The following is a 25087-nucleotide window of genomic DNA, read 5'->3' as shown; positions in this document are numbered from 1 at the left end:
TAACAGGAACCAGAACTTGTAACTGGGATTTCCCATTGCCATTGCCATGGGAAAAAGGATAGCAGGCTTCTTGGGAGCCCATACGTAGCCAGAGAAGGGAGGTTATATTGTCCCCCATGAATAAATCAGTCCACTTCCTTATTTAAAGCTATACATGAACAATTCTGTTTACCATTTCTCTTCCGGAGGTACTGTCCCCAAAAGAACTCTCTTAAAGGTCTACTCTAGACCAACTACAAATCATCAATAAACCCAAAGACTCATATGGAACCCATTTCTTTGTCAGAGCACCCTGGGGATACAGGTCCATTTTTTAAGACTGAAAGGCTGTAGAGGGCATCAGGAAAGGACACGGGTTTTCCTCCCCTCTTAATCCCATGGATCAGTGTATCTTTCCACTAGTTACACTGCTGACTAGCTCCGTGTTTATTTTTAGCTTCTTGGATTAGGAAACTAACTCATAACATTTCTATCAAACCTGGGTAACATCTTCGAAAGCCAGAGTCAAGGAAAATGGAAGAAAAGTGAAAATAAACATGCATTCAAGAACTGAGATAAACAAATTCACTTTTGACAGGGTCACAAACATTTCATCACAGTTTCATACATTTCTAGGAGCAGAGAGAAGGCACTAGTGAAGAGAAGAAAAAAACACCAGCTTCAGCCTAAGACAAACCTGCACTTCAATCTAGGCTCCACCACTCACCTGGCTGTGTGTAACTGGCTAGCTATTTAGGCTCTTCAATTTTATACTTCCCTAAACTATAAAATTGAGATAATACCACTGGCGATGAAGATTAAATGAGATAATGCGAACATGTGTGGTACACGCAATAGACAAGAAAGACAAGACAAATTTTTACAAAGCAGGCTTGAGAAGAGGGAGAACATCATGGTCCACTAACCAAGCAGAATGGCAAGAGGAACTGAGAGTTTTTGTTCTTGTTCACCCTGGTAACCCCAGAATTTAGTATGATACCTGATGTATTTCTTGCATGTATAGATTACTAAATGAAAGGACTTTAGGGCCTGCCCGGTGGCGTAGTGGTTAAGTGCGTGCGATCTGCTGCTGGTGGCCCGAGTTCAGATCCCGGGCGTGCACCGATGCACCGTTTGTCAGGCCATGCTGTGGCGGCATCCCATATAAAGTGAAGGAAGATAGGCACAGATGTTAGCCCCAGGGCCAGTCTTCCTCAGAAAAAGAGGATTGGCATGGATGTTAGCTCAGGGCTGATCTTCCTCACAAAATAAATAAATAAATAAATAAACTAATTAATGAAAGGACTTTATCCTAATATCTCACATAAAAACAGTACAGTATGAGCAGGCAAATCCAGCCTACTTCCTCCTTCTGTAAGGTCCGTGAGCAAAGAATGGTTTCTACATTTTTAAATGATGAAAAAAATCAAAAATAATATTTTGTGATGTAAAAATTACATAAAACTCAAATTTCAGTGTCCACAAATAAAGTTTTATTGGAGCACAGCCACGCACATTCATTTTTGTACTGTCTGTGGCTGCTTTTGCGCTATACTCGTGGAGCTGAATGGTTGCATCAGAGACCATACGGCCTGTAAAGTCTGAAATATTTATCATCTGACCCTTTATGGAAAAAGTTTGCCGACCCTTGCTATAGTAGATTATTGAGAAGAAGCAGTATATCTGCTGTGGAGCAAAACTGTCTGTGTTTGAATCTTAGCTCTGCCACCTACTAAGTGAAACTGAGTAAGCTCAACCTTACCGTGCCTCAGTTTCCCCATCCATAAAATGAGGATAATATCGTGCCTACCTGACAGGGCTTTATGATTAAACGAATTAACACAAATAATGCACTTACAACAATGCCTGGTACACAGAAAGCTCACTTGCTTGTGTGCACTTTCTTTCTCCTCATATGCAAAGCGTCATGTCTAATATTAAAAAAATGAATTATTACTCTAGACACTTAAAAGTCTAGACTTGTATAAAAAATGACTTCAGAGAGAAGCTTCTGCATTATCAGTCACGTGAAACAGCTCATCACCAGCGCACAGGTCTGAGTAAAGAACTCCTGCAATGAGGTCATGTGAGTCGTGGTTTTGCAGCAGGTCTCTCCTGGGCTTGTTTTCCACGTTTAATTTCACTGCTTCTTTTTGGTAACTTACTACCTATACAGCACTATCCCAAAGCTCAGAATAATCAGTTTCACGCACACCACACTACTGTCTCCTATTTCTAAACAATTTCAGTCACCAACATAAACAACTAATTTGGACATATCCCACTAGATCTCAAGATACTTTTTAAAGCAACTTTCCAGGGCTGGCCCCGTGGCTTAGCGGTTAAGTACGCACACTCCGCTGCTGGCGGCCTGGGTTCGGATCCCGGGCGCACACCGACGCACCGCTTCCCCGGCCATGCTGAGGCCGCGTCCCACATACAGCAACTAGAAGGATGTGCAACTATGACATACAACTATCTACTGGGGCTTTGGGGGAAAAAAATAAATAAATAAAATTTAAAGCACCTTTCTAAAAGCTGGCTTCCTCCCTCTTTGGCAAATAATGGTCACAACGAACATAGCCCCCATGAGCGACACAGGCTAAAATTACAAATGACATAAGCAGCATGTTACTTATGCAATGAAGTTGCTTATTCCTTTAGTAATGTGAATTTCATTTTGCAACGTAAAGCAAAGTACCCATATTTCTTTTCTAAATACAGATTTTCACACTGGACTAAAGTGGAAAGAGTCTAGTACACAGCGCATCAAAACACTGATCCTCTGCTCTGAGCAACTAGCTAAAGGCACAAAAAAAGAGGAGAGAAGGGAAATAAGCAGAAATTAAGATTCCAGAAAACACTAAGAAAAGAGGGAAAGAGGAGAGAGATAAGGAGGAGGTAGAAAGACAGAGTGCCATCCATTCCTCCATCTGTGACGGGCACATGTGTTACCCTGGCTGTTTACTGAGTCCCCAGTGGGTTAGGCTTTGTGTTAGGCACTGAGGTGACATGCAAGAAGGAAGACTCAGCACTTGCCCCGGGGGGAACCAGTGCTGACAGCCTTTGCCTTTCTCAAGTACCTCCAAGATAACAATGGCCTCCTAGGGACAGAGATTACCTCTAAACTTTCCATTTATTCTAAAACTTTCCATGTTAAAAAAGGAAAACAAACAAACAAAATCCCCAAAAAAACCTATTCTCTGAACCGGAATGGAGGGCGATAATGAGAGGAAACGGAGGGAGCATTTTACTTTTCACTTTATGCATATTTAACTTATTTAAAAAAAAAAACGGATTCGATATAAATTTTATAATTAAAAATAATACGTAAAGAATTGAAAAATCCCCATTCTCCCTTCTCCAAGCTTACTAATCTCAATTATTTCAAGTATTCTTCATAAACAGTATTTTTTTTAGTACTTGGGAAAGAAAGCTCAAAGGCAAGGGAAAGGATGGGCTGGAGACAGCCATCCCCATCTGGACCTTCCTCAAAATGCAAAAAATCAGACCATGTTGACATGTGGCTTATGGCAATGGTTTTCAGTATACTTCCTGCAGACAGCCTATAAATGAACACACTTCTAACCCTCTAGACTGTCTACCAGCCGTCAGGGAAAATGATAAATTCCCTGTAAGGTAACTCAGGGAAGAAAAGAATGTTTTCACCCTAACATCAAGTAAGTACAGTGAAATAGAGGCTTCTACAAAAACTCCAACATCTCCGTTCATAGTCACAGATTTTACTTATGGAATCCACCCACAGGGCACTGGCAGGAAGGCAGAAATATTTACTGGGGCCAAGATTTCAATGAGCAGGCAGAGAAGACAGTAATTTGTAGAGTACAGAAGAGCCTACAAAAATACTTTGCTTCTTAACAGTAGGAGGGCTCAGTAAGAATTATAGATGCTTAGGGCCGGCCCCGTGGCTTAGCGGTTAAGTGCTCGCATTCTGCTGCTGGCGGCCCGGGTTCGGATCCCAGGCGTGCACCAACACACCGCCTCTCCGGCCATGCTGAGGCCGTGTCCCACATACAGCAACTAGAAGGATGTGCAGCTATGACATACAACTATTCACTGGGGCTTTGGGGGGAAAATAAATAAATAAAATCTTAAAAAAAAAAAAAATTATAGATGCTTAGAATTACTACCATATAGAGTCAATGTAATAAGGCCACATTCAAGAAAATGGCTAAGATCTCATTTTAGCCTACTGTTTGAAAGCATCAACAGTTAATCAAGTCATTACCAGGTATAAAAACATATCTAAATTCATTTTACCACCAAAAAAAGCTCCTGAACCTAGTAGAGCTATTGTACTTGCTTATTTTTGCAGCATTTAAATTTTTCCCTACAAAAACATTTCATATATTTTCATGAGACCAAACCCCATGTCTTTAATAGTCACAGAAAACGTTCACCTTTCAGATCTTTATTTTATATTCTTCACTAAAGCCTTAGTACCAATTTTCATTTTAAAAGTTCCTTTTATACGTCCCCAAATATGGTGCTCAGCACACAGTCAATGTGCAGTAAGTTATCTGTTAACTAGAAATAGTATTTAATACATTAATAACAGGTTGTCTGTGCAAATCCATGAGCATATTTTACCTGGCTTCTTAACAGCTAGGACATGGGATTCTACCTGTTGTACAGTGAGAATACTAAAAGATAAAGTAAGAAGTTTTCTCTTTTTTTTTACAATTTTATTTACTTATTTTTTTCCCCCAAAGCCCCAGTAGATAGTTGTATGTCATAGCTGCACATCCTTCTAGTTGCTGTATGTGAGACACGGCCTCAGCATGGCCGGAGAAGCTGTGCGTCCGTGCGCGCCTGGGATAGGAACCCGGGCCGCCAGCAGTGGAGCACGCACACTTAACCGCTAAGCCATGGGGCCAGCCCAGAAGTTTTCTTAAGTTAACATTTTTCTCAAAGATTTCATAACTTTCTTAGGTAAGACGCTTATGTCTTTCCCATCTGGATACCCAACTAGTCTGTACTGGCGTTCATAACACACTTTATTTGGAGACAACAGAGCCAAGAGTCTAAAATAATATATTTTGGCAAACAAATAAGTGCTCAAATCCTGAAATAATTATATGGATAATTCGCCCTACAAGGGAAAACATGTTTTCTGTAGCTAAATCATTCTGATCACTTCCCCATCTATAAAAAAATTGCACCAGGCCCTTCACCAGGCTTTTGACTTTGGGACATCTTAAGTAAAATTTTGCTAACTCCAAAGGTACCTACAGACAGCCCAGAATTTTTCACTTTCAGTCTGACTACACATAAGACATAGGGACAGTTCTTTCATTTAAGAAGCAAAGTTACGTAAAACTTTGCTTTTTTTTAGTGATTGATACAATTGTCTTTGCTTTTTCTGAACAGCACATGAAGATATATTAAGATCTGTACTACTTAAGAAACTATTAAAAACTGCTTTTGATTGATGTGGGAATTTAGACCCCATGGCTTCCTTCTGCAGGTCTGGTAAAAGGACTAGTGGGATGAGAGGAATTGAATGGTTTCTTGCTTAACTATTTCATAACATGGAAGGATGCTCACTATGGATCTAATAAAGACAGATGCATGTAAGGCCTTTTTACTCAACCTCTCTTCTCTAAGGGAGCTTTGTTTTAGCGAATAGCAGTAATTCTCCAAATCAGTGTAACTGCTTTCCAAAATTAACAGATGTTTCCTGTGCATTCTGGAAGCCTGGTCAGTGGGACACTGGTTTACTCAAAGTGCAGCTGGATTCTGACCTCACACAAGTAAAAGCAATATTTAACCTGACAACTATTTACTCAGATGTGAACACCTATTTTGTGCCAGGTATCTGCCAGAGCCAAGGATAGAAAGGTGCTTATAATCTCTTACAATATTTATTCTTATATTTCATATATCTTATGTTTCTTTATTTTGGAGAGGGTGGTAGGGGAAGTTAACAAAATGCTATGATAAAATGATGAGTTAGTGCTCTGCAATAGTAGACAGACCAAGGAAAGAGGTGCCTTGTACTGCCTGGTACACAATCAATACAGTAAACGTTAGCTACTACTTTTACTATACCATAACAGGATATGCCAGGCAATACGCTATGAAAGGGAGTGGTGACACAAGTACCCACAAATCCACTTCCTCATCCAGTCTTTCAATAAGTATTTACTATGCACCTTCTATATGTCAGGCACATAGTACTGCTCTAGGCACTGGGGATAAAGCAATGTAACAAAATTAAGTACCTCCCATTCATGCAGGTTGTATTCTACTAGGAGAGACAGATGAGCAAATCAATCAATAAATAATATACTGACAGGAACAGGAAGTGTTAGAAAGAAAAACAGAACTGGGAGAGTGTTGGTAAGTGGACAGGTAGAGGTAAGGGTATTTTGTTAACTTTCCTACATTGGGAGGGGAGACTTCCATAAAAGGTAACACTTGCATTAAGTCTAGAAGGATGAGAGATAATCTGTCTGGGGGAAAGGGTATGTCAGGTAGTGGAACAAAACTATGAAAGGGAATACCGTGTTCAGGAATGTTGGTCAGTCTTATATAGGTAAGTAAGATCATGAGATCATCATGTGGCACCAGACCACAAAAAGTCTTACATACTAAGCTACAGAGTTTGAGTTTTATTCCTTAGGGAGTGGGGCGCCAAATGATGCTTAATTACAAAATAAGTCTTAAAAAAATAAACCAAGAATTCTCATTAGAAAATGGGCAAAAGAACCAGATATTTCACCTTAGACGATATACAGATGGCAAATATGCACATGAAAAGATATTTAACATCATTAGTCATCAAGGAAATGCAAATTACACCACAATGGGGTGTCACCAGAATGGCTAAAATAAATGACAAATACCAAGTGCTAGCAGAGACACTGGATCACTCACACCCTGCTGGTGGGAAAGTAAAATAGTACAGCTATTCTGGAAAACAGTTCGGCAGCTTCTCATAAAACTAAACATGCAATTACCACATAACCCCCAACTGCACTTTTGGGCCTTTATCCCAGAGAAATGAAAATATATGTTCGCACAAAAACCTGTACATGAATGTTCACCACAGCTTTCTTTGTAAGAGCCAAACAGTGGAAACGGCCCTTTAACTGGATGTCCTTTAACTGGAACGTTACTCAGCAATAAAAAGGAAAGAACTGGGGCCGGCCCCGTGACATAGTGGTTAAGTGTGCGCACTCCGCTGCTGGCGGCCCGGGTTCGGATCCTGAGCGCGCACCGATGCACCGCTTGTCAGGCCATGCTGTGGCGGCATCCCACATAAAGTGGAGGAAGATGGGCATAGATGTTAGCCCAGGGCCAGTCTTCCTCAGCAAAAAAAGAGGAGAATTGGCATGGATGTTAGCTCAGGGCTGATCTTCCTCACACACAAAAAAAAAATAAATAAATAAATAAATAAATAAATAAATAAATAAATAAATAAATAAAAATAAATTAAAAAGGAAAGAACTATCAATGCAGGCAATAACTTGGATGAATCTCCAGGGAATTATGCTGAATGAAAGAAGCCAATCCCAAAGGGTTACATACTGTATGATTCCATTATATATAACATTTTTGAAACGACAAAAAATTTGAAATGGATTATTGGTTGCCAAGGACTGGGGAGTAAGGCAGGTGGGAGGCAGGTGTGGTTATTAAAAAGGCAACAAGACGGATCTTTGTGTGGATGGAATTGCTCAGTATCTTGACTGTGATGGTGGATACACAAACTGACAGGTGTGATAAAATTATACAGAACTGAATACATACACACACGCTGAGTACAAGTAAAACTGGGAAATCTAAATAAGATCCATGGATTGTATCAATGTTAATATCCTGGTTGTACTATTTGACTACCGTTTTACAAAACGTTACCATGAAGGGAAACTAGCTAAAGTCTACCTAGTTTTTCTCTGTACCATTTCTTACAACTGCATGTGAATCTATATATATGAATAATAATTTCAATTAAAAAAATAATAAACCCGGTTGTAAACTCCTTGTGAGTAGGAACTGTCTTTAATTTCCCTGACTTCTAATCTGATGCCCGCCTCCCATTGCCAAATGTTGAGACCAGCCAAATGTTGAGGAGGACATAATAAGAGTTAATTATTTGGTTTATGGTTTATCCAAGGGGGAATTAAGGTTATTAACTTCTATAAAAGGAAAATCTATATTTTACTAAAATTCTCTATGTAAATTCTATAAAACAAAAACCTAAAAACCCAACTCTCACCGACGTAGCTGATTAGCTACAAGGGAATACAATACAACCACTTGAAAATATCCCCTCTAGCAGTTAAAATGTCACTATGTTTACATGAGAACCAGTCGCCTTTGAAATCAACTGTCATTAGGTGGGAGTCTTTGGGCACCAGAGCCATGGAAAACTGGCAGATTGAGGGCACAGGATTTCAGCAGGCTCCTACAACAAAAGCCTTCAGAGCAGTATCACTCCATGGTCCCTTTTCCATCCTCTGTTTTAGCTTAAAACGTGGGGAAGAGGAGAGGCAGGGAAGAAGTGATGTAGGGCAGTGAAACATATGTATCTACATCTGTAGACTAAAAACTGTAAGCATATACTTACATGCTCTTTGATAATGAAACATCCTGACAATGAAGCCAATTGTGTAGCTATTTCTGGGTAGATTTTAATTTGGATTAAACTGAAAGAAAAAAACTACAAATTCATTCAAAGTCTGAATTACAGGATATTTTAAATGAAATACAGTTTGAGTACTTTCATATATACATATCTACCTCTAACAGCCAAGTAGAAGTCTTACCACCCTTGCTTTAGAGAAGCCTGTCATAATCAGCATGGTAATTATTTTATGCAAACGCAGTGTTAAAATGCCCAGCAGGATGTGCACAGATGGAATTCAAGTATGTTTTCTATAATAAGATTTACAGCATTTATTTGCTTAAAATGAGACTAGCCAAGTTCAGTTGAGCCTAGGCAGGATGAATACAGATGCCAAATTAAAGTCACAGAGGCATCTCAATCAGTTTTACCTTGGAGGTAGATTCTGTAAGCCTCTTGGTGGACAGAGTCAGTGACTGTGACCTGTGTCAGGGGCCATAGCAAGGATGCTAGCAGTGCTTTATCCAAAAATTTCTCTCAACCTACAGCCCAACTGAATGTGCCCCTTGCCCAGTTTCCAGGTGTGGCCCTCTCATAATTCAAAAGGCTCCAGAAATCCTACCTCCTCTAATCTTCAACTAGAGAGAGTGTATCATCTGCCTCTTTGGGGGAAAGACCCTACCATTTGTTTAAATCTATTTTTTCATTAAGATAATAAGGATATTATGTTATTATAAAAGGTATTTCAGCCTTACAAAATTATTTACTTTGGGGGATCCATAAACAGTAATTAACTATTAAACTACAGTGCCTTAGAGGTCAGAAAGTACTTGACAGAGAATGAAATGAGCAACAGGGATAACAGATAAAAAAACAACTGTCATGTAAATCAGGGGGCAAATATGAGACATGCATAACCCTGTGCCATCAATGTCCACATGCAACTGGTAAATGAAAGGAACTATTCTAACTTGCTTTGAATAGTCGCCATCAATAACTTGACGAAATGCAAACATGGTGTGATTAATTCAGTTTCCAATCATTAAAACATCTACTTCCTAACCATAAAAGCTTTCCAGTCAGTAAGCTCTTCTTGCATAAAAAATCTGGGGCTCTGAAAATGTTCATTATTGTCTATACATATCACTGCAGGTGTCCCTGTGTTTTCCGTCTAGACAGTGAACAAATTGGGGACAGTAATATTTTGTCCACCGTGGTCCCCTGGGTAGAAGATTCACAGACCTCTAGCAATATTAAACATAAAAAAATAAAATCATGGCAAAACCAGTGCCTCATAGCACAGAACAATATGAATACGTTCTGATTTAAAATCAATGTCTCAGGATCAGAAAATGTAGTTTCATACCCTGGTTATCTATATATTAGCTGTGTGCCCTTGGGCAAGTTACTTAACGTCATCAAGTCTTAGTTTCCTCATCTGTAAAAGAAGATAATATCCATCTTACAGGATAGTAGGGACTAAAATAGCACATGCGAGAGCCTCCTAGCATAATGCTTGGCATATCAGAAATACTGAGTAAACAGCTATTACTTTAAAGCATAGAATCCATGCTATTTGATGTTAACAGCATTTCTTACCCTTGATATTACCTGGCTGATAAACTTTTTTTGTGTGTGAGGAAGATCAGCCCTGAGCTAACATCCGATGCCAATCCTCCTCTTTTTTTGCTGAGGAAGACTGGCCCTGAGCTAACATCTGTGCCCATCCTCCTCTACTTTACGCTAAAAGTTTCTGGTAGTTTGAATACTCACCTCCCTGAAATTACCATTTTAAACACAGGAGCCATATAATCCTGTGTTCATATGTAGCTGCATGTAGCCCTCTTTCCTGACAGGGGTAACAATATCTGTTATAACAGGAGGAAAAGAGGCAAGGTACAAGCAAACCTGAACCTTTCTGCAACAACTAAGATCACGTGAATTTCTAAATCTTGCTGACTTTCTCTATAATGCTTCCACAACAGCATTAGAAGGCGCAATGAGGTATTTTGAAGCAGCAGGTTGGAGCACTGGTTTTGCAATTTCCCATCTCTATGGTGTGGGGAAAGTCAACAAGTGTGCTGGGCTTGGTTTCAGTGAATGAAGAGGCTGGATGGATGATTTGTAATGACTCCCTTAGTTCTAAAACTTAATGATTCTAGGACATTTAACCTAAAACCATTGAAAGACATACTTGAATTCCCAAATTTTCAAACTACCCAAAAAAGCCCCCCATTTAAGTTTCCTCACTCAAACTTTTGCTACCAAATAAATCATACCTGGACTCATGAACGATCTCATTATTTATCCCTCCCGAGTCCTTCCCACAACCTAACAGGGTGGTAGAGACGAACTTTGCTTTATCCTCTTGTTTCTAACAGTGGAGCTATGGAAAGAAAACTTAAGTAGTGAAAAGTTACTCATTTAAATTGAAATTTCTGTTTACTTGTGACTGCAGATACATCTAAAGACCAAAGGAAAGACAGAAAAAAACAGTTACCAATTATCCCTTCTCTACACATTATATCTCCTTTCTTGGACTTGAAATTACAGTTGCCAAACAATTCAAATCAGAACTGCTTTCCAGATTAAGAAAAAACAAAACAAGCTATTCTAAGTTTATTAAAAACCAAATCTATTCTTTAATTCCCAATGTTTCAAATGATGCTAACATATGCCAAAGTATACCGACTATTGTAAACATGTTACCAAGAAACTGATTTCAAAAAAAATATATGATCTAAGTAAAACAAAGTTTTCAATGGAATCCACAGGAGCTAAAAGAACAAGCAGTTAAACCATTTCAAACACAAAAAGGCTAAATGTGTTTGTTTTCCTTTTTATTTTTATCCAAACATTCAGGGGAAACTAATTTTCTTTGTTCAGTGTTTATTATTTCACCTTTCCTGAAGCAGAAACCAAAATACTTTGATAAATGGGAGAGTCTGGTAAACAGACCCTTGAACATTAGGGCTCAGAACCACTAATCCAGGTGCATTTCCATCTTTGTCCATTTTTCCTGAAGTCACTACCACCATGATTCAATGTCTTTATGTATAAAAGGGTATAACACCAAATGCAACCTGACTCCAATTCACACTATATGGGAACCAAAATGGATCTATTAATACATGCAAACAAGGATGGAGAAAACTGAAAGAAAACTGCAGAAGACAGCTGTTCTTCCTACAAATACTATCATAGTACTTTACTCCATTGATACTATTTGGCCAACCCAATTTTTATAGGTTCAATGATAGATTGCCTCTGCCTGATGTCAAAACTACTTGCAAATACTTTTTTTTCCTCCAGAGATCCACAAACACAAACAATTTTCCGACCCAGACTGAACCACCAAAGTAGTTTTTCCCATACCACCCAGAAGAAACTAGACAGTTCCATTCTTTCAAACTCAGTATTTAACAAAAAGGTCGGTACTTTTGTAGCTTCCCACACCCAAATGTGCTACAATTGGAACTACTCTTTGTACCTAATACAGTTTCAAGAAAGTATTAAAATAAATAGGCTCATATAAACATGTCTGCTTTTTTAATAAAGGGCTTTCCCTAAATACCACATTAATTTATACAATTCCAAGAAAAGATGATGCATTTAAAAGAAATGTCTGGAAGAACACAGAAAGCTTACAAAAGCAATATACAAGCACAGGCATTACTTATGAATACCTGAAATATGAACATACTCATCCCCCTAAGTATGAACATGATTCTGGATCTGGAATTCCCCTGAACCACCTGGAGGACTGGAGAGCCAAAGTTCATCTTCTCCACCTCTTTATCCTGTTCCCTTCCCCTTTAAAATTTTCCTCAACACACTTACCTTTTCTTCCTTGAACACACCAGCATTTGAGTCATAAAAACTATTTAACTTTATTGCTCTGTTTTAGTATTACCACAGTCTCATTTTCTATTACTTTCCATTGCATTTTTCACATATTAGAAGCTAAATATATTCTTGTAGGCTGGCTGGCAACCTAACTCCTACTCACTGCAAAACACATTGAGTTCCCAACATCCTACTAGTAGGTTCAATCTATTCACAGATTGATGGATTGTCTGATTATCTTTACCTATCAGGTCCTTACAGGAATAAAAAATGCTTAGGAAAGGAATGAGAGGCCTCCTTGTCACCCTCCCCACATCTGCCCTTTCTCAAAAGGTTCACGTTGGGAACATTTCTCCAGGAAATAGGTCAGAAGCTCGTTTTTCAAAGCAATTTTCTGTCTCACTTATGTAATTAATTGCAATTTTATGAAAACAATATCATCACATCCTTGGCTAAATTATAAAATTTTCAGATTTTTATTTTTTATTATTCAAAAACTTAATAAAACCCAGCAATGGAAAACCAATCAATTATCTCTAAAAATAATGCTACCTTTTTCCCTCAAAATGTGCAAATATCAGCTATCTCAAAACCATGTATTTTTACCAAGCAAGACAGGATATGTGTGTTTGTACACACACAATCACAATGTAGGTATGATATTTGTTCTTCCATCTCTGACTAAAAATATGCCTCTAAAAGGATAAAGTGACATTCTACCACACAAAAGCACATACATTTGATAAAATATCATTCATCTCTTTTGGCAAGAAATGAGACCAAAGCAGTAGACCTGGGAAAAATACTGCAATTTAACTAATTCCTAATACTTATTTAAAAGGAAAAAAGAAAAGCTTTATTGCCAAGAAATAAAATCCAAGGCTTCTAGCCACAGTTTCAAATGTAGGGTAAGTATGTAAACAAACAGATTTGCCAAAACTGTGTGGCTATAATTCCAACACAAGAAACACAAAGTTAAAGAGCCATACAAATTTTTGATATTTCCTGAGCTGAGGCTGAAAATAACTCACAGGAAAGGGCTGCTGTTGAGATATATGAGTCCCAACCCCCACCCTCTAACTGTGCATAATTTATCAGTGCTATGACAACACGGAAATGCTCATTAGGGCTATTAATTTACACTTTGATCATTACATTAAAATCCAGCAATACCACCAGATGGTAAATGCAACCCAAGAGAGAGATCTTCTAGACCACGTCGAATGATTTATAATGCAAACGCCATAATGGGATTTGAGATGACTTGTCATTTGGCATGACAAGTCATTTGGCAGCTCTTTAACCTCAGTTTTGTGTTTAAAATGGGGAGAAAACAAACAAACAAAAAACTTAGGACTTTCCTTCATCAGAGATAAGGGTACACTGATTAATTAAAAAGAAACGATTTTGAAGTTTATTTTACTGTGAATCCTGGTGCTTGAGGAAAACCAAAAGATAAATCCAACCCTGTCAAGAGATGGGGACTTCTGGGCAAAGTTTCAAGGGACAGCAATCCACATTTGCTGAGTCCACTTCCTCTCTTCTCAGTCCTCCTCAGTCTGCAATCTGGCTTCTCCCCCCCAGAGCACCAATGGAACTACTCTCATCAAGGTTAGAAAATGACCTCCTAAATGCCAAATCCAATCACATCCATTTTATAAGCCTTGGGTCACGTGTCACCACCTCTGTGAAGTCATCTTTAATACCCTCCTCGGGGTATAACTCAGACAAAGCCTGAATTGATAAAAACCATGCTGTCCTATAATTGCCTGCTGCCTCACTGGACAGAAGCCCCTCGGGAGCAGGCACCCCCTTTCACCTTGGAATGCGCAGTGCCTGACACATGGTCAATACCGTAGCATAAAGAAACTGAGGGCTTGCCAGGTTACCTAGGGAAACCCAATTATCCTACATCTTCTTTGAAGTGCTTATAATAAGAACAAACTAAAACAACAGAGGAAAAACCTGGAATGTTTCCAGGGAAAATTTTCCTTGGTTACAGAATCAAGAAATCTGCTACAACTTCAAGAGGAAACTTCCAACATTTGGGGACTACTATTTTGATGATTTGTCCATAAATCTTTAATATCAAAGGCCCAAATTTTAGGAACTTTCTAATGGAAATCAAACTTCTCAAATAATAGTAGTAAATGAGCACTCATCACCTGCAAGCCAGTGAGACAGAAAGGCCTGTTGCCTGCTGGTTGTTTCAGATTTATTATGTCTGAAACATTTCAGGGAAGAGAGCTCGTAACTGTAGCCAGAACACACCGGAATACTCTACAGAGTGGCTCACACTCTTACTTCCAACACAACTGCTTCTGAGAACCGGAGCAGTGACTCAATGATGACCTACCTGGGAACACCTAAAGCTACTATTTCTATGGTCACGGGAACTCGCCTGCACCCTCCTCCACCTTCAGATTTGACTATTCCTCCTTCTCCACTCGGGGGTTTCCCAGGGCCACTCCTTACCCTGTCCAGCCCCCCACCCCCAGTTTCTCCTACTCACTCTGACCTGGGGTCAGAAAGTCAATTAGCAGTACCCTGCTGTCAGCAAAGGAGAATGGGGAGGGAAAGAGGGCAGGGATAGGAATAATAAGGAGAAAAGAAGCGAAAGCAAATCCACTGCATAGTAAATCCCAATCACCCAGCCCTTCCTTTCTGCTTATCACTCCCACTGCCTCATAATCTTTCTCACAGCGAGCCCAGCCCCCAATTTCCTCATTCGTCTTTAGTCACCTCGCCCTTTCCACAAACCCTGCTGCATGAGACCCAGTGGATTTGCTCTTCTGACGTCCCAGTGCTCAACTCCACCCTTGCCAACTGTCCTCCCTCAGCCCAAAGAAGTGCTGACAGGAAGAATTCACCTGGGAAGGGGAAAGGGGAGGCCAGTACAGTAATGGTTAATATAATTTGGGGGCTACACTGGGACCTTTACCACCATTTCCAAAACTGTTTCTTAGAGAAATACACTCTGAGTTCCAAATTATCATGAACTTTTAGAACACAACCCTATTTGGAATTGGGGACTACCTACAATTATTTCTTGATAAATTATAAACATGTTATCATAAATTTGTAAATGATGAGCTGCTGGATTCATGAAACATCTATACTCTAAAGAAGGTGACCATATGGGCTAGCCCCAGGCTTGCCAAACATCTATTTCATCCCAAATCTGGCTGGTTATATATGTAGACTCTGTGAGTCTCTACAAATAAGTCCCCTAGGTAAGATCCAGACTCTCTTCTCTGAGGGTTGAGAAACTGTTAAGGACACTCTGCAAATTCACTCCAGCAGAAAAATCTTAAACAGGGTTAATTTGCATTTTTTTCTTATCATTTTAGAACCCAAGGGTATGGGATTTTGAATTAATTACTCCAAGGCACAGGTCTATATTTTCAACAGCCAGACTACCAAACAGGATTTCTACTTGGATCCTCTCAGCTCACCTAAAATGTATGCTCCACTTCTCATTTACCTTATTTTAGGGTGTCCAGGTGTCTTCCTCATGAAGGCTTGGATTTTGCTTTCTCCGTCTATTCAATGTTGTTTACAAAAGGTACAAGGCCCAGGCAAAACTTTTAGTCTGACTCTATGACTGAAGGCTTTTGATTCAGCTGGCACACTTTTGGAGTCTCAAGCCTGTGTAGGGCTCCCAGCTCCAGACCTAAACACACATCTCTGTGGAAAGCTAAATTCAAAAGCAGAGCTCACCCACTCTTCACCAGGCTGCCCGACTTGACAGCCCACAACCTGTCTAAAGCCACCCTTGGTTTCCTGCGGCCTCGAGAAAGAACTCTCCTTATGAATGCCATCCAGCTGCACTGGCTCGCTGTGCACATTAACTCCTTCCAACCTGGTTCCCCCAAGCATCAGTGTCCTAATTGCATAAGAAGCATACCAGATAAGGGACAAGTTCCAGAAGTTTACAGCTTGTGCTAGAGATAACAACAAACCCTGGGGATTTAAGCCTGAGAGCCAACAGGAAACTTACCCCAAGAGCTAAACCTCCAATTTCAAGAAAAAAATTCATCTTAGCTAAGGACAGCAGTATATCATGATGAAGCCAAATGCATTCCTCTTTCACACACACACACACAAATAATACACAAAAGCAACTAAATAGGATAGTACCAACAAAATTGTTCCATGGAGCGGAGAGCAGGAATGAAAACAGAAAAATTTTTTAAAAAGTTGGATATTTAACTCCAATTCTCTGTTGAAACATTTATGCCATGCAGAGGCTTTTGCCTAGGTACTGTACTAATGTTCAGAGAGTAGGCAGATGTAAACAGAACAGGGTCAGCTCTGAGAAAAATTAGGCAAGGGAGGAAGGGCAGAGAGGATTCAGTAAAGAAAAATGCTAGAGAGCATCTGAAAGTTAAAAGAATTTAGAACAATTTATTTTACTTGGTGCACTAAGATTCTGTTTGACAATTTTATTTATTCAATTCACCCAATAACCCTTTTTTGAACCCCCACTGTGTGCCATATATGTTAATATTTCTACAAAAGTCCCATTTTAAGACCTGAGTACTCAAAGGCCTGAAGTTAGAATATGACGACTTCAAATGGGGTCTATGTGCTTTGTGTTAAACACACAAAACACTTTAAATACAATGCTTGTGGCCGGTTAGCTCAGTTGGTTAGAGCGTGGTGCTGATAAATACAACACAAAGGCTCCCTTTGTGACTATGGAGAGAGAAGGAAGTATCTTCACTGGCTGCTTCCTTTGCCTCTTTTTCATTCATTCTCTCATATACCCAACCTACAGCTACAGATCCCCACTAAGCCCCTTGCTTGGCCTCATGCAGGACAAAAAGATGTGACTAGAACTCTTCATGGAGTTTAAAACTGAATAGAGAACACCAGACATACCAATAAATAATCATACTGTAAGACAGACTGAGATAAAGGCTGTAAGGATACCACAGTATAACTAGGAGGCCAGAATATTTACTTCCGTAAACACTTCCCACTGGGTAACTGTAGAAGCTTCATGAAGCCAATGACTGCTGGGCTGGACCATCAAGGATGGGCAAGGTTTCAATAGGACGAATGGAGCAGGTATACCAAGGGTAGGAAGTAAATATACAAAAGTGAGAAAGAAAGGAGAGTAATTACGTGTTTCCTGCATTTTTCCTATATCCATCTGAAGTCAGTAATTAGCCTTCAACAAGCGAAATAACTAAACCTCAAAGGGTAGTAAATTTTGCAAATTTAGAGGTTTTACCTTACAAGGGCACCACAGGTAAATGCATGGATTTCAATAACTTCACAGATTTCTTACACCTAGCAAATAAACCTAACTGAATTAGCCAATTTCCTAGGAACCTTTCCTAGGTTCCTGCTATGACTTCTGAGTTAGTGCCTTGGAGGCCCTGGGACCTCTCTGTTCTAGGTCTTCCTTGTCGTACCTATACTACCATTGGTTCAAATTCTTTAAAATAGCTACTAAAATAAGTCAACTTCTTCAAGCTTGCGTGACAAATACCCATTCTGACCATATGATAAAGGAGAATGGGCTTTGGAATAATTTAATATACGCTTAACTAAACCACTTTCTCACCAAGTGATTTTTTCCCCATGTGAGATTTTAACCTATCTCACAGGGTTGTTGAAGGTTAATTTCAGTGATGCATGCAAAAGTGTAGTGTCTGTCTGACACCTAAGCGTTACCTGGAATGCTGATGTCTGGGTCCAGGCTGTGGCTGGCCATCTGGAGTTTCATATGGCTCTTCTACCTCGTACACATTTGCATCACCGTCCTCCACGCTGCTGGAATTCTGCCATTCCAACTCTGGAGTTTTCCCTACAGCCATAATAAATGGCAAGTTCTCATACTCTGGGATTTCCTCATAATGGCGTACATTTTCATACTCCGGTGCACAGACACTTCTAACAGATTTGTAAGACGCCTGAGATGATGACTCCCTGGAGAGCATTTGGTCATCCAAAGACTCAGCTCTTGGTCCATTAGCTGCACTGGTCTGGCCTCGAGACTTCTTCCTCTTCTTTTGGGATTCCACGCTGTAGTTTTCTACGGAATACGCCTTGATGGGTTTACTTCTCTTCTCTTCTCCTACCAACAGGCCATGCCAATCACTTTCAATCCCTTTTGGCTCCCCACCCGAGAGGCTGCCTGCAGTTATGTCCCCGAGTTGGCTACTCTTGGACCAAAATTTCTGGAAGTCACTCTTCATGAAACAGAGGGACAGCTTCATGTTGAGCAACTTCTTTAAAGAGTTTTTCTTTTGAGAGTCTTTGCAAGGCTTAGTGCACTTTTCCACGTCCATAGCAGATAATGATTTTGCTCGAGGCTTGGTCAGAGCAGTTGAAGGTTCACTATTTGAAGATATGGTGACAGACTTTAAGGATTCTGGGTTCCCTGAAAAGGGTAAAATAGGATGAGGTAATTTCCACACTGGCTTTTCTGAAGCTCGTTTAGGCATAGCAAAGGAGGATGACACACCATAACTTTGGGCACACAAATGTTGAAGGTGATTTCTTTCTAGACCTCTCTCCGAATTTTTTTCCTCATTTAAGGGATAACAACTTTTCTCCACGATCTCCTCTGAGGCAGCCTTTTTAAGCAATCCTGCAGCAGGCAAGCTGTGTCTCTGAGGTTTTTTGGGGGCAATTCTTGAGGAACTTTCATCTTTTATTGTAGATTCCTTCTGCATTTGAGGGGCAGACACTCCTGGGTTACAGGCAGTAGGCAAATGTTCATTGCAAGTTAATTTGAGCTGCTTAGGCAGGCTCATAGATAGAGTACTGCATCTTATAAAACTGGTCTCTTTGTCCTCAGCAAGTGATACACTAGAACCATCTACTGTCTTGCTGTCCAAACTCAAATTAGAGTCTGTATCTAAAGGAGGTGCCATTTTTTCAGAGGAAGATGTTCTATAACACACGGCTTTCTGTGTATCAACTAAGTTCTGTCTGTCACTGTTGGAGTCCACGTTCAATTCACTATTATTGCCTAGCTTCACTTTGTCCACCTGTTCCTGGTTACATAAAACATTCTGATGAAGAACATCGATTTTATTGTTTTTCAAATTATCTTCAGAAAGACAAGAAGAGCTTCTCCCTAAATTCTCTGGTTCTTCAGTACTTTCACTAGGAGTATCTATATACTTCTGGCGTAACAGGCGAGCAGCACGTGTCTTTCTGGGCTTGGGAGTTGGAAATTTTTGGGTATACGGTACTAAATGAATTTCTAAGGGACCGAGATCTTTGACTTCTGATTTCTTACCAACTCCGTCTGAAGATAAAAAAGCACTCCTTTTACCATTTTCCAGAGCTTCTTGTTCAGATGAACGAAAGCAAATATTGCTTTTTTCACTGCTATCCCGACAAGTTTCAAAATTTTGAAATTCATCACCAGGAAGCTGTAGGTGGCAACAGTGATGATCGGGAACTCTTTCAAAGCTGGACAGGGAAGGTGACAAATCCGCAAATTCAATTCTGAATTGTCTGTTGGGATTACAGCTATCATTAATTTCTGGGCTGTCTGTGGATCTGTGCTTCTGTGGAGAAATAAAAGGTGATGTTCGTTGTGTTAAAACATCTTTGAGCTTCTCTTCTAGGATGCTTGCCTTTAAAATGACTCCACCCTGGCTCTTGACCTTTTCACCACTAGAATCACATTTACTCCTTGTTTTTATAGCTGAAAGGGACTCATCAATTTTACTATTTTCTAAATTTTCACGCATTTCTACGGGCTCTAAGACAAACTGCTTTACACACAAATTTTCTCTATTCCCAAGCTTATGCATACACTCAGAACTGCAGGAACACGTTGCTAAAATATAACCACTGCTCTGATGCCCTATATTTTTACAATTAGAGTTGTCAGTGCTTTCAGGTAATTCCTGTTCATGGTCTTCCAGGTTCACGATGACTCTCCTTGATGGTGACTGCCCGGTGTCTCGAACAGGTGAGCCCTTCGGAACTTTTGGTTTTGGGGCTATTGCTGGTTTAGTTTTCTTTGTTGACTGTGGAACACTAGAAATCACAATATCAGGTTTAGGTGCAACAGGAGGTGGAGATGGCTTATTATTTGCCACCACAAACTTTGGCTTGGGGGCCACGGGTGGCTTCTTAATCTCTAGAAAGGAAAAAATAATAATTTGATGACAAAAAACCCAAAGCACAAGATGATAAATGATTAAATTTGATACCTTTTACTTTTGACAATATGGTAATAAACTTGCATTTTACTAGGCAGATTATGTTACATTATACAGAATCGATATTACTCTTGAAAATTCCTTAAATTGCCCTTCAATTCCATTATGCACAGCTTTGGGTATATTGTACATTTCTTAATAAGTCCAATACAGTTTTTCTTCTAAATGTGGAACAGATTGCCATATATTTAATATACTTATATTTAATATAACAGATTACCATATAATAAACGAAATAATTGGCTTCTGCTTGGGACCTGTATAGTAGGAGAAAGTACTTCAGTTCATTTGCTAAGTGCTAAGAGCTGAATCTGCCTAAGTTATACGTTGGACACAATTCTTTAAGCTTCTCATATGAATAAGCAGTATTCTTCGACCTCAATGATACACTGTAGAGTTGTATAAATGCCTTTTATCAATGATCTATCTCACTAGAACCCCAAAACAATCTTAAAAAGAAATACGGAAATCAGAAATTTTCCAAACTTAAAACTGAAAAGTAATTCTTCTATACTATTTGAGGCTCATAATGAAGTTGGTATTTCTCTGTGCAGGAGCTGTCAACTGGGAATTCTCATTATAATCCTTCATAGAGCTTTTATTTTTTAAGAAGTCACATGTCTAGGCTCTACCCCAGATCTAATCAATCAGAGTTTCTGGGGATATAGCCCGGACATCTGCATTTCTTTAAGTTGCACAAATGAGTATGCTCTGTACCCTTCATTAATAACCACTGTTCTAGTACATTTATTTATTTATTTATTTATTTATTTATTTTTTAAAGATTTTATTTATTTAATTTTTTCCCCCCAAAGCCCCAGTAGATAGTTGTATGTCATAGCTGCACATCCTTCTAGTTGCTGTATGTGGGACTCGGCCTCAGGATGGACGGAGAAGTGGTGCCTCGATGCGCACCCGGGATCCGAACCCGGGCCACCAGCATTGCAGCGCGCGCCCTTAACCACTAAGCCACAGGGCCGGCCCCTAGTACATTTAAAAGATCACCACAACTTCTAGTGTAGCAATTCTTCCTTGACATTATATAAAAAGTACTTAATGAGCAGCTATTATACTGTGCTACATTTATACAGACCTGTTCCTAGCCCATAGGAACCTAATAAAAGCTTCACACAATAGACCTATAAAGTGAAAAGATAAACAAATTCTGAACATCTGTATTTCTTTTTAGTTCTTTTAAGTTTTTCCACCTATACTGCCACTTATCACCCAGTCATATTTCCCCAAAGAGACTTGAGGCAAAAAATATTTTATCCTATACTTCTTATGTTTGTTCCTCCAACAGGATCTAATGTTTAATAAAAACTTAATTCACCGGAAAAAATAAACCTTTCAAAATATCTGCTGGACATTGTTTAATTACTTGGATACACAGAGGCTTTGATACTTCATTTGGTGATGGTTTTCTTTTCAACAAAGGAAATTAGTCACAACACTCGGGAAGATATTACATGGAACTGAGTAAAAAAAAAAAAAAAAAAGAGTAGAGTGCTCTACTTCCTTTTACCAACCAAGGAAGAATTTCCCAAACCCATAATACTATGTGTTTCACCAAGATCACATGCTAACAGATGCCTTCTCACTCAATTCCTCAGTATAGTGTTGTGATAAATAAGATAACATCTTCAAAAAAATTTAACACAAATTCCCAAAGCTATACAATTTCAGTTAGCTGTTCAATAAGCATGTTATCAGTTTGTTTTTTTTTTAGGCAGAAAAAATTGTAAAACCCTTCAAAGCCTAATGATAAAGCTTGGTGTAATGGTCTATTAAATTAAACTCTTGATCTATTAAGTAAAGTCTTAAGAGAAAGTATGAATGCCCTGGGCCTCTTCCCAACCTCTCATCTTACTCAAGATAAGGAAAACTGACAAACCATCATGTTGATTTCATTTCTGTGACCCTTCTTAAAACATCCTACCTCTGGGATTTTTGAAGGAATTAAAAAAAAATCAGTTTTGCAAGATGACGAGCTCTGGAGATTGGCTGCACAGCAATATGAAGGTACTTAACACTACTGAACTATACACCTAAAAATCGTAAAGAAGGGAAATTTATGTTAGCTGTACTTTACCGCAACTAAAACAAAAACAAAACAGTCTCATCAAATTAATCTTTTACTTTCTCAATCTTACAGCCTTGTCAGAAGCTTCAGAGTCATTTAACCAATCAACTTTCGCTTTTTAGTTAAATTGTTTTCTAATGTTTGGGGCCAATTTTACTCTTCTTTTTTTTTCCCCTCCTGTGAGGAAGATTGGCTCTGAGTTAACATCTGTTGCCAACCTTCCTTTTTTTGCTTGAGAAAAACTCTCCCTGAGCTAACATCTGTGCCAATCTTCCTCTATTTTGTATGTGGGATGTCACCACAGCACAGCTTGATGAGTGGTGTGCAGGTCTGCACCCGGGATCCGAACCTGCAAACCCCGGGCCACTGAAGCGGAACTTTACTATGCCGCTGGGCTGGCCCCCTATACTCTTTTGTTTAAATGTGTTTTATACATGAGTCTACTTCCAAGAAACATAAATCCCTGTTCTCTCTTAGTGTCCTAGAAATTCAATTAACTACATAAGAGCTACGGTTGATTCCCAACCAATACAGCACAGCATTAGTGTGTAACGCTCTCAATGCATACTCGTCGAATTAAACGAATAACTGTGAACTTTGGCTTACCACTGTTAGATAACTGTGTGTTGGAGAAAGCCAATAATGTAACTTGGAGAGCTAGCTAACCTAACTGTGTGCCTTTGTGCAGATCTGGCTGCCTCAGTTTCCTTACTTGTAAATGGGGGAGCTGAACAGATGTCTACAGGCTATGTGATTCTGAGATTATAACTTCTGAGAAACTTGCTCCAGGAGAACCCCTACATTCACTAGTCCCTTTGCCCTGTATGATTTTTCTTCAGTTTATCTTTGTCTGCCTTCACCACTAGAAGGCAAGCTTCAGGAGGGCAAGCACTTGGTCTCACTGCTGTAGCCCCTGTGCTGAAAACAGGGCCTGGGAATAGTCAGAGCTGCCACACACACATACTCTCTAAAACGTCTCAGCAACAAGAAATTTCTTGTTTAAAAAAATAAATATTCATTTTACCGTAGAGTAATATTTTGAAAAATTAGCAGGAATCAATAGGATCATTGAATAAGTTCTTAATTATTAGCAAGAACAAGTGTTCAACTAAGTTACTGGTACACAATATCTAAAATCCTTGATTGTTATTATTATTATTGTTACTATTATTATTATTATTATTTAGTGACTCTATTTTGAAAGAAATACAACTCAAAAAATAAAAAGCGGGCTGGCCCCGTGGCTTAGCGGTTAAGTACGCGCGCTCTGCTGCTGGCGGCCAGGGTTCGGATCCCAGGTGCGCACCAACGCACTGCTTGTCTGGCCATGCTGAGGCCGCGTCCCACATACAGCAAATAGGATGTGCAGCCATGATATACAACTATCTACGGGGCTTTGGGGGAAAAAAATAAATAAAATTATTTTAAAAAAAAACTACAAAAAAAAAAAAAGCCTTTATATTATGGTCTGCTCCAATGTCAAACTCGTGAAATAAGTGCACGATATTTGGAAATGAATCCAGCACCTTTGGATCTTAATACTGTATCAACAGTCAGACGCGAGGCTTTTTAGAGCAAAGCAGCAAATCTTTTATTTACACAGCTGTTTGACTCCAGGGAAAAATAAGGTAAGAAAGTAAAGCACTAGTACCATTTTACGAACCATTACAAACATACTCGTCATCTGTTACACACAGATGTCTGCGGTTCATGCGCACAACTTCTTACCTATTAGATCAGGCAAAAAGCAAAGCACAGGCAATGAGACAGAAACCTGTCGTGTTCAAAAAGACACAAAATATATGCCTATAATTATCTCTCCTTTTTCCTATAGTGATTAGAATAATTCTAAAATCTCTACTCTGGGCCTACTTTCACAGATGCAGAAAAACAAAGCAAGCTCTTCTTCAGGATACCTATAACTTAGATGTTCTACAACATTTCTCCTATTTCCTTAAATTAAGCCAACCATGCCGAATACCACAGATTAGATTCAACAGAAACAAACATCCCCTCCTCCAATTGCAAATAACCTTCCTAAAGTTTTAATGAATTTGATTATTCCAAAAAAGCAGCATAAAAGGCTTTTAAGAATGATGAACACATAATTTTATCAGAATGGGATAGAAATAAAATCCCAGTTCTCTTCTATATTCTCCACTTAGACGTGAGAAAGAATTATAATAAATCTCAACAGATGGGTGAACAAAAAGTAGTTAATGCTTCTCAGCAAACCACACTAAACCAACTAACTCAGCTAAACACAGGAAGTGTCCCTCTTTTAAACACCACAAAAATGTCTGTGGATTTCTTTAATTGTAAAGTTGATAAAATATAAAAATAGCTTGCATTATTCTAGGGTAATTCAAATGAAAGAATCATAAACTT

At 39.1% G+C, this 25087-nt stretch overlaps 1 protein-coding gene across 3 annotated transcripts in view; it reads right to left on the bottom strand.

Annotated features, from left to right (window-relative positions):
- Positions 1–25087, bottom strand: part of FGD6 (FYVE, RhoGEF and PH domain containing 6) — a 110802-nt gene that overhangs the window by 83957 nt on the left and 1758 nt on the right. For all 3 annotated transcript variants that reach the window (XM_087449090.1, XM_087449089.1, XM_014779992.2), the window contains exon 2: positions 18104–20534. In XM_087449090.1, the coding sequence (XP_087305216.1) occupies positions 18104–20534 (2431 nt within the window). The remainder of the gene's footprint in view (positions 1–18103; positions 20535–25087) is intronic.

This window comes from Ceratotherium simum, chromosome 25, assembly GCF_057802395.1.
Source record: "Ceratotherium simum simum isolate JZ-2026a chromosome 25, ASM5780239v1, whole genome shotgun sequence".
Classification (NCBI taxonomy): domain Eukaryota; kingdom Metazoa; phylum Chordata; class Mammalia; order Perissodactyla; family Rhinocerotidae; genus Ceratotherium; species Ceratotherium simum.
This window is presented reverse-complemented; position numbering and strand designations above follow the sequence as displayed.